The 14,193-nt window shown below is 41.4% G+C and overlaps 1 protein-coding gene and 1 long non-coding RNA gene across 2 annotated transcripts in view; both read left to right on the top strand.

Moving 5' to 3' along the window:
- Positions 1-14,193, top strand: part of LOC111550546 — a 201,806-nt gene that overhangs the window by 162,605 nt on the left and 25,008 nt on the right. The window lies entirely within an intron of this gene.
- LOC111550544 (peptidyl-prolyl cis-trans isomerase A) lies at positions 6,706-7,309 on the top strand. Its single transcript, XM_023224028.3, has one exon. The coding sequence runs from the start codon at positions 6,749-6,751 to the stop codon at positions 7,244-7,246; it is 498 nt and encodes a 165-aa protein (XP_023079796.1). The 5' UTR covers positions 6,706-6,748; the 3' UTR covers positions 7,247-7,309.

Raw genomic sequence — 14,193 nt, 5'->3', positions numbered from 1 at the left:
AGTACATACATTATAGGGTATTGCTTACATCTTTCTTAGCTCCTCTTTGAAGTCTGTGCTAGTCACTTTGCAATGATGTTTTATGGCTTTTATTATTGCTTCTGTGCAGTACACTGTGCTAATAACATCAAGTTGACTCCTTGGCAAGGAAGGTTGAATAGGCCCTGGAAGTTTCTGGAGGTCTTTATTTCATATGATATTGAGCACCTGAATTATTCACTCTGTATAAATAAGAATAAAATTCATTTCTATTTCAGAAATCTTATATCTGAAGAAATAAGAGAGAATGCTGAGAAAATGTTGAATCAGGCCTATTTTGAAAGTAAGAAACTAGGCATCAGAATCAATGATGCTGTTTTCTCCACTGAGTAAGGTTAACCCCCAACAGGCATTTTTCCCTTCAACCCCTTAGAAGTATCCCTCCTGAATACATCTGTATTACTTGCATCAGGAGTTTCAGTTACTTGGGTTCACCACAGCCTGACAGTGGTTAGTCGAAAGCAATTAATTCAAGAACTATCCATCACAATTACCTTAGGTATTTACTTCACCCTCCTACAAATCTCAGAATATTTCAAGGCCCCCTTTACTCCACTGAAAAGCTTTTCAGTGGAGAAAACAGTATCATTGATTCTGATGCCTAGTTTCTTTTCTGAAGTTAGAGGGTTTGACCTGATTATCTAAATTTGTGAATTCTTCTGCTCTTTGAAGAAAAATGGAGAATAAACTAGTTGCTGAGAATACCCTGGATCATTTTTTTAAAAAAACAAATTGATCTATTAAAATTATATTTCCCCTCGCCATCCCAACGCAGACCTTAGTAATAATGCTTTGCCACTTTCCACAAAGTCCTGCAAGAGGGATGTCTTAGCTCATTTTCTGTTGTTAAAACAGAATACCACAGATTGGATAATTTATAAAGAAAAGAAGTGTATTTGGCTTACAGTTCTGGAGGCCGGGAAGTTCAAAACATAGCCTTCATCCCATGGCAGAAGGCATCATATAGTTAAAGAGGGCAAGAGAGAGAGGGCAAGAGTTTATGAGACAGAAAAAAGAGGGCCCAACTCCTGAGATAGCTAATCCACTCCCACAATAATGGCATTAATCCATTCATGAGGACAGAACCCTCATGACCTAATCACCTTTTAAAGGCCCCACCTCCCAACATCATTACACTGGCAATCAAAATTCAACATGAATTTTTTTTTATTTTTAATTTTTGTGAGTACATAGTAGAATATATATTTATGGGGTATGTGAGATATTTTGATATCTCAGGCATGCAATACATAATAATCCTATCAGATGCCGGGCGCGGTGGCTCAAGCCTGTAATCCCAGCACTTTGGGAGGCTGAGACGGGCGGATCACGAGGTCAGGAGATCGAGACCATCCTGGCTAACATGGTGAAACCCCGTCTCTACTAAAAATACAAAAACTAGCCGGGCGAGGTGGCGGGCGCCTGTAGTCCCAGCTACTCCGGAGGCTGAGGCAGGAGAATGGCATAAACCCGGGAGGCAGAGCTTGCAGTGAGCTGAGATCCGGCCACTGCACTCCAGTCCGGGCGACAGAGCGAGACTCCGCCTCAAAAAAAAAAAAAAAAAAAATAATAATAATAATAATAATAATCCTATCAGGGTAATGGGGGTATCCATCACCTCAAGCATTTATCCTTTATGTTACAAACAATCCAATTACACTCTTTTAGTTATTTTAAATGTACAATTAAATTGATTTTTTACTATAGTCACCCTGTAATGCTAGCAAATACTAGTTCTCATTCATTCTTTCTATTTTTTGCACCCATTAATCATCCCCACTCTCCCCACCCCCGCAATAACCCTTTCCAGCCTCTAGTAACTGTCCTTCTACTCTCTATCTCCATGAGTTCAATAATTTTAACTTTTTTTTTTTTTTTTTTTTTTTTTTTTGAGGCAGAGTCTTGCTCTGTCACCCAAGCTGGAGTGCAGTGGCCTGATCTTGGCTCACTGCAAGTTCCGCCTCCTGGGTTCATGCCATTCTCCTGCCTCAGCCTCCCGAGTAACTGGAACTACAGGTGCCCGCCACCACACCTGGCTAATTTTTTTTGTATTTTTAGTAGAGACAGGGTTTCATCGTGTTAGCCAGGATGGTCTCGATCTCCTGACCTCGTGATCCGCCCGCCTTGGCCACCCAAAGTGCTGGGATTACAGGCGGGAGCCACCGCGCCAGGCCAATCGTTTTAACTTTTAACTCCCACAAATAAATGAGAGCATGTGACGCTTGTGTTTCTTTGCCTGACTTTCCTTTCACTTAGCTATAATGACCTCCAGTTCCATCCATGTCGTTGCAAATGACAGGATCTCATCCTTTTTATGGCTGAATAGTAATTATATCTAAGTACCACATTTTCTTTACCATTCATCTGTTGATGGACACTTGGGATGCTTCCAAAATCTCGGCTATTTGAACAGTGCTGCAATCAACATGGGAGTACAGATACATCTTCAATATTATGATTTCCTTTCATTTAGGTATATACCGAGTGGTGGGATTGCTGGATCATAGAGTAGCTTTATTTTTTGTTTTTTGAGGAACCTCCAAACTGTTTTCCATAGTGGTTGTACTGATTTACATTCTCACCAACAGTGCACGGGAATTCTTTTTTCTCCACATTCTCATCAGCATTTCTTATTGCCTGTCTTTTGGATAAAAGTCGTTTTAACTGGGGTGAGATGATATCTCATTGTAGTTTTGATTTGCATTTTGCTGATGATCAGTGATATTGAGCACATTTTCATATGCCTGTTTGTTGTTTGTATGTCTTCTTTTGAGAAATGTCTATGCGCATCTTTTGCCCATTTTCTTTGATGGGATTATTAGATTTTTTCCTATTGAGATATTTGAACTCCTTACATATTCTGGTTATTAATCCCTTGTCAGATGGGCAGCTTGCAAATATTTTCTCGCATTCCGCTAGTTGTCTCTTCACTTTGTTGATTGTTACCATTGCTGGGCAGAAAGCTTTTTAACTTGATGTGATCTCATTTGTCCATTTTTGCTTTGGTTGCCTGTGCTTGTGGGATATTATTCGAGAAATCTTTGCCCACTCCCATGTCTTGAAGAGTTCCCTCAATGTTTTCTTTTAGTAGTTTTGTAATTTGAGGTCTTACGTTTAAGTCAAGCTTGTCCAACCCATGGCCTTGGGCTCCATGAAGCCCAAGATGGCTTTGAATATGGCCCAAAAGAAATTTGTAAACTTTGTTAAAAATTATGAGTATTTGTGCAATTATTATTTTTTTTTTAGCTCATCAGCTATCATTAGTGTTAGTGTATTTTATGTGTGGTCCAAGACAATTCTTCTGATGTGGCCCAGGAAAGCCAAAAGATTGGGCATTCATTTCTCTGCTTTTTAACTTTTGTTGTTTCTATTTATAGCTTAGTGCAGCATCTATGTCTTGAAAAGTTGTTATAGTTATTGTTTTTGATTGGTTTATCTTTTCGTCTTTCTACTCATAATATGAATAATTTACCCAACACAATTACAGTGTTATAATATTCTGTATGTTTTTTGTTTCTTTTCTCTTGCTGCTTTTGGGATCCGTTTGATCTTTGGGTCTTTGATCTTTGATCTTTGGGTGCCTTGAGGTTCTTAAATTTGCTTGGTGTTCTATAAGCTTCTTGTACTTGGATATTTATATCTTTCTCTAGGTTTAGAAAGTTCTGCGAGGTCAGGAGATCGAGACCATCCTGGCTAACACAGTGAAACCCCGTCTCTACTAAAAAAATACAAAAAAAACTAGCCGGACGGTGTGGCGGGCGCCTGTAGTCCCAGTTACTCGGGAGGCTGAGGCAGGAGAATGGCGTAAACCCGGGAGGCGGTACTTGCAGTGAGCCGAGATCGCGCCACTGTACTCCAGCCTGGGCGACAGAGCGAGACTCCGTCTCAAAAAAAAAAAAAAAAGAAAGTTCTCTCTGTCATTGTCCCTTTGAATAAACTTTCTTTCTCTGCCTCCTCTCTAAGGCCAATAACTCTTAGATTTTCCCTTTTGAGACTATTTACTATATCCTGTAGGCATGCTTCATTGTTTTTTATTCTCTTTTCTTTTGTCTCCTCTGATTGACCTGTCTCCTCTGAATAACCGGTCTTCAAGCTCACTAATTCTTTCTTCTTCCTGATCAATTAAAAGATTCTGATGTATTCTTCATCAGATTCTGCTATTAAAAGATTCTGATGTATTCTTCAGTGCATTTTTTAGCTCCAAAATTTGTTTGATTCTTTTTAATTATTTCAATCTCTTTGTTAAATTAATTTCTTTGAGTTTCCCCAAAATAGTTATTTTGAATTATCTGTCTGAAAAAATCACATATCCCTCTTTCTCCATGATTGGTCCCTGGTACGTTATTTAGTTCATTTGGTGAGGTCATATATTCCTGGATGATCCTGATGCTTGTGGATATCTGTCAGTGTGTTTTGAAGAGTTAGGTATTTGTTTCATCTTCGCAGTCTGGGCTTGTTTGTACCTGTCCTTCTTGGGAAGGCTTTCCATGTATTCAAAAGGACTTGAATGTTGTGATCTATGTGGTATCTGCATTGGGGTCACCCCAAACCCAGTAACACTGTGGTTCATGCAGACTTGTGGAGATATCACCTTTGTGGTCTTGGGTAAGATCTGGAAGAATTCTCTGGATTACCAGGCAGGGACTCTTGCTTTCTTCCCTTACTTTCTCCCAAACAAAGGGAGGGTCTCTCTCTGTGGAAAGCCACCTAGAGCTGATGGTGCAGTGATACAAGCACCACTGTGGCCACCACTGCTGGGACTGTGCTTGATCAGACTAGAAGCCAGCATAGTATTGAATCTTGTCCAAGGCCCTCTGTAGCTACTGCCTCACTACCGCCTATGTTCACTGAAGGCCTTGGGGCTCTACAATCAGCAGATGGCAAAACCAGCCAGGCCTGTGTCCTTCCCTTCAAGGTGGTGAGTTGCCCCAGGGAAATCCTTAGGTACCATAGAGGTGTCAGGGACTAGAGACAAAAACCTTAAAAATCTGTTGGTGTTCTATTGTTTGCAGCTGAACTGGTACTCAAACCACAAGATGCAGTCCTTCCCACTCTTCCTACCCCTTTCCGAAGGAAGAGGAGCCCTACTCCATGACCACCACTACCATAGGCCCATAGGGAGTACTACCAGACTATCACTGGTATTTCCTTAAAGCCCAAGAGCTCTTCAGTCAGCCTGTGGTGAATGCTGACAGGCCTGTGACTCACCCTTCAGAGCAGTGGGCTCCCCTCTGGTCCACAGCAGATCCAGAAATGCCATCCAAGAGACAAGTCCTGGAACTGGGGACTCTAAGAACCCTCTTGATGCTGTACGTCCCTGTGGCTGAGCTGGTAGCTAAGGGCTGTACGTCCCTGTGGCTGAGCTGTAGTTAAAGTGCAAGACAAAGTCCCCCTCAGTTTTCCTTCTGCTTTTCTCAAGCAGAAGGAGTCTCTCACCATAGCTAATGCAACTGGGAATGTGCTGGGTCTCACCTGAAGCCAGCATATCTCAGTCTCACCCAAGGCCCATGCTGTACTACCAGAGTATCACTGCTGGTTTCAGGGTACCCAAGGTTTCTTTGGTCAGCAGGTGATGAATCCTGCCAGGACTGGGTCCTTCCTTTCAAGGCAGCAGGTTCCCTGCTGGCCCAGGGTGTGTCTAGATATGTTGTCCAGGAGCTAGGGCCTGGAATGGATGCCTCACAACTCTGCCCAGTATGCTATACTGTGGCTGAGCTGATATCCAAGATTCAAGACAAAAGTCCTCTTTACTATTCCCTCTCCTCTTCTCAAGTAGAAAGAAGAAGTTGCTTTTGTTGCTGTGAGCTTTGCTGCCTGGGGTTGGGGAGAGGTGGCGCAAGCACTTTCTTAGCCACCCCGGGTGGTGTCTCATTGGGTCACAGGTCCCCCACGTCCCAGAACAGCACTGGGAATTGCAGTCCTTGTGGCCTAGATAGCCTTTCATGTTTATTTAGGACCCCAGAGAATTCAGCCTGTGGTGGCAAGGCTTGTGGAAACTCAAATTCTGACCTCTGGGCTGGGTGATTCCCTTCCGGCTAGGGCTGGTCCAAATGCTCCCTCTGTGGATGAGTGTTGGCTGACCTCAGCCTGGTTTTGCTTTCCACCGTGACAGGGCAGCACTGAGTTCAATGCAGGGTCCCACAGTTGTTGTGCGGAGTCTCCCCTAAGCACACAGATTCTCCATGCTGTGCAGCCGCTGCTAAATGGGGCAGGGGGTGGCATCAGCTATTCAAGACTATCTTTCCTACCCTCTTCAGTGCCTCTCTCAGCTATGTAAAGTTAACTTTCAGTTATGTAAAGTTAAAACCAGGTACTGTGATTTCTCACCTGATTTTTGGTTCTTACGAAAATGCTTTTTTGTATAGATCGTTGTTCAATTTGGTGTTCCTCTGTGGGAGATGATCAGTGAAGGCTTCTATTTGACCATCTTTCTCCACCCTCTCTCACTATGAGTTCTGATGGGGATATTCGGACCCTAGCAAGGGATGAACTTGGCCTGGAAGTAGCCAGTGTAGAAAAGATGAAGGAAAACATAGTTTTGCTGAGAGAAGTGATCTCTGCCTGTTGCCTACACTCTAAATTGCCTGCAAATGTTACCGTTTAGAACCTTGTAGCAGGGGCTTTAGGCCTTTCTCAAGTGTTTTCCCTTAAAAGCTGTCTAGCAGGCTTTGCAGACGCTGCCGCCGAAGAAATTCTTGTACTACTAGCCATGGTCAACCCTACCGTGTTCTTCGACATTGCCGTCGACGGCGAGCCCTTGGGCCGCGTCTCCTTCGAGCTGTTTGCAGACAAGGTTCCAAAGACAGCAGAAAATTTTCGTGCTCTGAGCACTGGAGAGAAAGGATTTGGTTATAAGGGTTCCTGCTTTCACAGAATTATTCCAGGGTTTATGTGTCAGGGTGGTGACTTCACACGCCATAATGGCACTGGTGGCAAGTCCATCTATGGGGAGAAATTTGAAGACGAGAACTTCATCCTAAAGCATACAGGTCCTGGCATCTTGTCCATGGCAAATGCTGGACCCAACACAAATGGTTCCCAGTTTTTCATCTGCACTGCCAAGACTGAGTGGTTGGATGGCAAGCATGTGGTCTTTGGCAAAGTGAAAGAAGGCATGAATATTGTGGAGGCCATGGAGCGCTTTGGGTCCAGGAATGGCAAGACCAGCAAGAAGATCACCATTGCTGACTGTGGACAACTCGAATAAGTTTGACTTGTGTTTTATCTTAACCACCAGACCATTCCTTCTGTAGCTCAGGAGAGCACCCCTCCACCCCATTTGCTCGCAGTATCCTAGAATCTTTGCTCTCATTGCAGTTCCCTTTGGGTTCCATGTTTTCCTTGTTCTCTCCCATGCCTAGCTGGATTGCAGAGTTAAGTTTATGATTATGAAATAAAAACTAAATAACAACAACAAAAAAAAAAGCTGTCTAGCAGTGAGCAGAAAGAGAGGCTAGTCCCTAGGGGAAAAAATTGATTAAAGGTGATATCTTTCCATAGAGGGCTATTGATTCAAAGTGCCCCATGCAGTGGCCATGAAGCTTAGGGACAGAGAGAACAGAGAACTCAGGCCTGCAGGAAAAAAAAGAAAAACTTCAGGCTTAAAGTCTATTTAAAAATAAGCTTCTGACTATGGCTACTCATATCTGGGAACTACAAGAATCCAACTAACTAGAAACCTACTAAGGAGGTTCGTGGAAGCTGCAAACACATGCTGGCCTCGCTTGCTGTCAGCCAGTTGCTAACTACTCAGCCTTCAGGCTCCTTAATCCACCTCAAAAGGAGATAGTTTATAAAATCTGTATAGGAATGGAATGCTCTCCACTGACCAAATATTCATAAGATGTGGCTTTGGGGGATAATGAGAAGATTCTCCCATAGGGCAGAACCAGGACTGACAGACAGATGGCTCAACCAAGGAAGTGACTCCACTGTCAGCATAGAGTACTCACCACTCCTGCCCAACAGGATTCTGCATGTGCCATGACCACTGACAGCTCTGTGTGTCATGTTCATAGCGTAGTCATTCTACTTCTCCACACACTGTACACTGAGAATGTAGAAGGCAGATTAATTCCATGACTCCATGGGGACCCCATATAGGAACTTGACAGGAATAAAAATCACTCAAGCTGATTGCAAGAATTGCGTTTAACCTGAGGGAAGGAATAACTCCCTCTAAACCAAGTATATATTTGATGAAAAGATTGAGTAGGGGTACTGGGAACCTAAAGAGATGAATTGAGGCAGATAATAAAAGCCAGAGTCAACTGCAGAAACATAAACTAGCTATTTTAAGCAGAGGTATTTATTTAATGCATGGGATTAGAAATGTACAACATTTTAGGTAGGGGCAAGCTCCAGGCTAGGTCTTCAAAAATAACTCCCAGAAAGACCCTGCAGAAGTAACCACCAGAGATATCATTTCTGCCACCATAATTGGAACTGTTGGTTTCAGAAGCATGTACCAGGGATCAGGTAGCTGCTGCCACCACCGCCACTACTGCTAGCTCTGGAACTATGCTGACTCTCTTAGATGTGCATGCTCTACATCAGGCACATCCTTACCCACGAAGCTAGCGACTTGCCACTGAAATGCTGGCACAGAAAAAGCCAGTGCTTCTCTGCCTGACTGTGCCTGCCAGAAGAAAGAATCGAAAGAAATAGCAGAATTGCTTTCATCCCATCACTTCCAGGTCCCAAATCTTGCACAAGTGCATCTGATTAGCAAAAGCTAAATCACACAGGAACCTAGTTGGGAAAAGTGATTTTTAGCTCCCTAGCCTCTGCAGTACAAAAAGGTACACTAAAAGGAGGGTAGAGTCAATGTTTAGTGAGATAGTTGACCTTATCCCCCATGCATGTACTGTAGGCTGGCTTACTTCAAATTCATTCCCTGCCCCATTCCCTTTTGCCTTCCTGTACATTAGAGGCTGAAAAGATAAATCAATCAATTCTTAATCAATTCTCCCACCTCTTTTGCAACTGGAGGTGCCCTGTGAAACAGTCTGACCAAGAGGATGTGAGCAGAAGTTTGATATGTGGTTTTGGGAAAGTATTGTTTCTTCCCTAAATGGAGAACAAACTGCCTGATGCAGGCTTTTGCTCTTCCCTTTTCTTCCTGCCTAGGATGAGACTGTGATGCCTGGATGCACAACCATCTGTTGACCATAATACTGAAAGCCAACAAACTGAGAACAGTGGAGCAAAAAGAAAAAGCCTGAGTCCTTGATTACATTCAGCAACTGCAAATACCATAGATTGGCATTTGCATTAATTTCTTGTTATATTAGAAAAGTGAACCCCTATTTTCAAGCTTTATTTAGTTTTCAAATACTTGCAACCCACATTCCTAAATGATACACAGACTTTCCTGTCATAGAAAGATTATGAAGATGATATATCTTATATGAGAATACTTTTTTGAAGTGTTGTTACATAAACAAATATTTTGAAGCATCTACCAAAAATATATTTAATAGAATATATACAGGCAATATTCATGTAGATTTACCCACATATTTACCGTATCCATTGCTTTTCCCAAGTTTCATCTGGGATTGTCTTCCTTCTGCCGGAGAACACTCTTCTGTATTTCCTTTAGTGACAAATTCTGTCAATTTATAGTAGTCTGAAAATGCTCTTATTTTACTTCATTTTTGAGGGATATCTTCATTAGGCATAGAATTCTAGGTCGGTAATAATTTTCTTTTAGCATTTTGAAGATATCACTGCATTTATTCTGACTTTCCTATTTCTGTTAGGACTTCAGCTGTAAGTTTAATCTTAGGGCTGTTCCTTCATATTTTTATTCTGTGGCTGCTTTTAAGACTTTTTGTCATTGATTTTTAGTACTTTTGTCATCACGTGCATAGCCATGGTTTTCTTTGTACTTTTCTCTGCTTTGAATTTTTTTCCTTGTGGCTTTTCTGTTTGTATAGCTATTTTAAGCATGGTTATTTTTAAATCATTGGCTGATAACTTCAGTATCTGGATCTTCTGTGGATCTGTCTCTATTATCTGTTTTTATTCTTAGTTTTGGATGAAGTCTTGTCTTGATGTATACTGAGTATGAAAAACCAAAGAGATAATTTGTGATCCTGAATGATGTTATCTTATTTCATAGAGGATTTACTTTTGCTCTGGAGGGAATGGGCCTAGTGCTACACTTAATGTATTCAAGTATTGAAATTATTAAAAGTGGCTTCAGTCCCTGTAAGTCAGTGATTCTCAATGCTGGATGCACATTAGAACTACCCAGGAAGCTTAAAAAATATGCATGTGCCTGGACTCCACTTCAGAGATCTGACTCAACTGATCTGGAATGAGGCATTGATTTTTTGGGGGAGAGTAGTTTTTAAAAACATTTTTTGAAATAATTATGGATTCACAGGAGGTTACAAAAAATGCACTGAAAAGCTCACGTAGCCAGCCCTTCCCTAAAGCTTACCCCATTGAATACAAACATTTCATACAACTGTAGTACAGTGTCAACACCAAAAACCTAACATTGGCACAGTCCATAGAGCCTATTCAGATTTTACCAGTTATACATGGACTTGTGTACGTGTGTGTGTGTGTGTGTGTGTGTGTGTGTGTAGCTCTATGCAATTTTTTCACATCTGTAGCCTCCCTAAAAACTACCACAAATGAGATACTCAACTGTACCATCACTCCCTGTGTTATTCCTTTATAGCCACACCCATCCTCTCTCTTTTCTAACCCCTAGCAACCACTGATCTGTTCTCCATTCCTGTAATTGTTCCATGATTGTTAGACAAAAGGAGTCATGTAATATATATCCTTTGATTTTGGTTCTTTTCACTCAGCATAATTTTGTAGAGATTTTTTGAACTATGGGACATTGATAAATTTTTTAATCTTTGTAGGTAATTCTCATGTTTATTCATGATTGAGAACCACTGCTATAAGGGTTGGTCTGTTTCTGGCTCACTGTTATACTCTTAGAGCATAGCCTTTAGAAGTCCCAAAGAAAAGGCTGAGGTGTTTTCCAGGGTCACTCCTCCTTTGTGGGCTTTTCCTAGCTCAAGAATCTTGCCAAAAGTTCTGCTCAACTTCTCATGCACTTAGATACCTTTCACTCTCAGAATTAGCAATTGCCTTGAAAGAAATGGAGACCAGGGCCGGGCGTCGTGGCTCAAGCCTGTAATCCCAGCACTTTGGGAGGCCGAGGTGGGCGGATCACTAGGTCAGCAGATCGATACCATCCTGGCTAACATGGTGAAACCCCATCTCTACTAAAAAATACAAAAAACTAGCTGGGCAAGGTGGCGGGCACCTGTAGTCCCAGCTACTCAGGAGGCTGAGGCAGGAGAATGGCGTGAACCCGGGAAGCGGAGCTTGCAGTGAGCTGAGATCTGGCCACTGCACTCCAGCCTGAGAGACAGAGCCAGACTCCACCTCAAAAAAAAGAAAAAAGAAAAAAAAAAGAAATGGAGACCAAATGCCCAGCTCCCCTCTGTAAACTGCCTTCTTCTTTTGGATTCTTGGCCCTGTAAATTCTCACTCTCTCAGTGGCTTTCTGATGTCTTTGAACAGATGTTTATTTTATATTATGTCCATTTTATGTGATTCTTATCAATGCCAGGATTACTCCAAAATAACCTAGCCAGCTATTGTCAAAGGTAGAACTCTATTGAATAATATCTAAGTAAAAGTAAAAAAGATTAGTCCTAGAGAAAATGTATAGACTAAAGGGAAGGTAATTGTAAACTATGAGGAAGAATTGGTCATAGAGTATCTGATCATAAGGTTTTAATACTCGGTATAACTAAATCATAAATTTGTCTGTGTTGTATTTGGCAATGCTTTGATATTAAATTATAGTTTCTATTCATTTTATCACTACATTACACTTAAATAAACGATATTATTTCATATATTTGGTCTTCAAGGGGAAGACGGCTATCTCTTAAGACAAAATGGCAACTGAATTCCCGAATAAATTATTAAACAGATTGAAACAATAGGCTAAAAACATTTTTATTTGCAAAACTTAGTATTTGTTAAAAGAGAAAACAATTTTCTTATCATTCCACGCTAGATTTAAATAGAAAATGCCAAATTTGGAGGACTAAGCATAATTTATATAAAACTGGAGTTGAAAGGAGTGCATGACAACATATAATGGAGATTTTTCTGCCCTTGCCACCCCCGCACCCCCTGAAGAAAGGAAATGAGAGAGCTTGAACAGCAGTTAGAGGATATTTTGGAGGGAACCAAATAAAGCATAGACTTTTTACCTTAGAACCATTCCCCTTACCTGCTCCATTACATACATGCCACCCACCTGGAGTTAAATAAAGCCCAGATGGAGAGAGTATCATAGAAACATCCAGAGAGCTTTGAGGGAATCCCAGCCAAGGAGACTGCAGAACTCATAGGGAAGCCTAGAGTTAAGTGAGTTCAGCCAGGATTCTGAGAAACTCACTGCCTGGGTGGTAGAAGAGCCCCACTGAAGGAGACGTGTAGGCAGATGGGCCTAAGAGGCGTTTGGCAGAGTCTCACAATCCTGGGTAGTTCCAGAAGGCGCTGAAAATTCCTGAGCTCCCAGTGGAGGTTAAAAAAAAGTGATAAGAGAACCAGATGACAAAGGAAGTTTGGGATGGGGTTCAAAAGGATCCCCAAGACCAGGGCAGGTGAGAACCAGTTATACTCTCGTGTAGACATAGGCTGGCATGAGAACAAGAGGCTGCTGCCCCATGCCAGGACATCTGCTATGTCCCCAGGGTAACTTAGATCACACACACATACATACCTGTCAAGAGGGTGGGTATTCTCAGATCTTAGGGTGGACTAGATATTTACTTACAAGGAACTACATTTTAAACCAAACTTACTGAGTTAAAATATGAGGGAAGATTTAGTATTTTCCAGCGTCAAAGAAAATGAGAGTCAAAAATTGAATTCGTTTATAACACATATGTTGTACAAATTTTAAACCACTGACTGCTTTTCTTTTTTTTTTTTTTTTTTAGTGTCAAGAACACTTAACATGAGATCTACCCCTTAACAAGTTCCTAAGGGTACACAGAATACAGTATTGTTAACTATAGGCTCGATATTACACAGCAGATCTCTGGAACTTATTCATCCTGCATAACTGAAACTATACATATTGAACAGCAACTCCCTATTTCTCCCTGCCCCCAAACAGAATTATCATTCTACTCTCTGCTTCTTATGCGTCTGACTATTTTAGATACCTATTATAAGTGGAATCATGCAGTATTTATCCTGCTGTGACTGGCTTATTTCACTTAGCATAATATCCTCTAGCTTTACCCCTCTGTAGCTTTTCTTTTTCAGGAATGTTTTGACTCTTGTTCCTTTTTCATTCTACCTGATAAACTTTGAATCACTTTGTTAAATTTTCCAAAAACCCGTGGCAAGCTTTGATTACTCTACATAGATCTATACAGTAATTTTGGGAATTATTTAAACTTAAAAAAAAGTTTAACCTGTTAAAGTTGCAGCCAAAGGAAAGAGAAAATATGTAAAATCAATTGCATTTTTTTTTTTTTATACATGAGGAGAAAATATTTGTTTTCCCAAGCCCAGTGTGGCCTTGGGACTCTGATGTGGGTTTGGTTCCTGGAAACCAGAGTTGGGATCAAGAACAGGGCAGGGCTGGCCTGAGGCTTTGGGAACATGAGACAAATACAGAAGCAATGGCAGTATTATGCAGAAAAGTCAGAACTGGGAACCAATAAAGCATACCCAGCTTCACATCCAGCAGGAACTAGGTAGAAAGGCAAATTCCACAGCAACTGGAACTGGAAAAATGGAACAGGTTCCTAAGGACAATTAGAAAGACATTTGGTAAGATCGCCTCAGATGGGCATGCAGAGTATCAAGCCCTTATGAAATTTTGCCTGTACTTGGGGAAGAAGTTGTTATAGGGACCAAGTTTGTTGAGATGCTCAGGAAGACTTTCTCAAATAAGACTTTTTATAGATTGTACAGATATATGATGGAAATGTTTCTTATCCTCACAGCAAATGCAGTAAATGAGTAATGGGTTTTTGATAGGTCATTATGGGGAAGGGGCATGGAGATGTGCTTTTCAGGTGTCCTGTTAGAAGAACCTGTTGTGGAGAGTGTAGCTGACCAATAGTCTACAGCCTTTCCCAC

This window comes from Piliocolobus tephrosceles, chromosome 15 (assembly GCF_002776525.5).
Source record: "Piliocolobus tephrosceles isolate RC106 chromosome 15, ASM277652v3, whole genome shotgun sequence".
Lineage (NCBI taxonomy): Eukaryota > Metazoa > Chordata > Mammalia > Primates > Cercopithecidae > Piliocolobus > Piliocolobus tephrosceles.
Note: the sequence above shows the minus strand (reverse complement) of the source record. Positions and strands in the feature narration are given on the sequence as shown.

Bases quoted from the DNA above. Each gene is read 5' to 3' on its own strand.
- LOC111550544 (XM_023224028.3), top strand. From the start codon at position 6,749: ATGGTCAACCCTACCGTGTTCTTCGACATTGCCGTCGACGGCGAGCCC.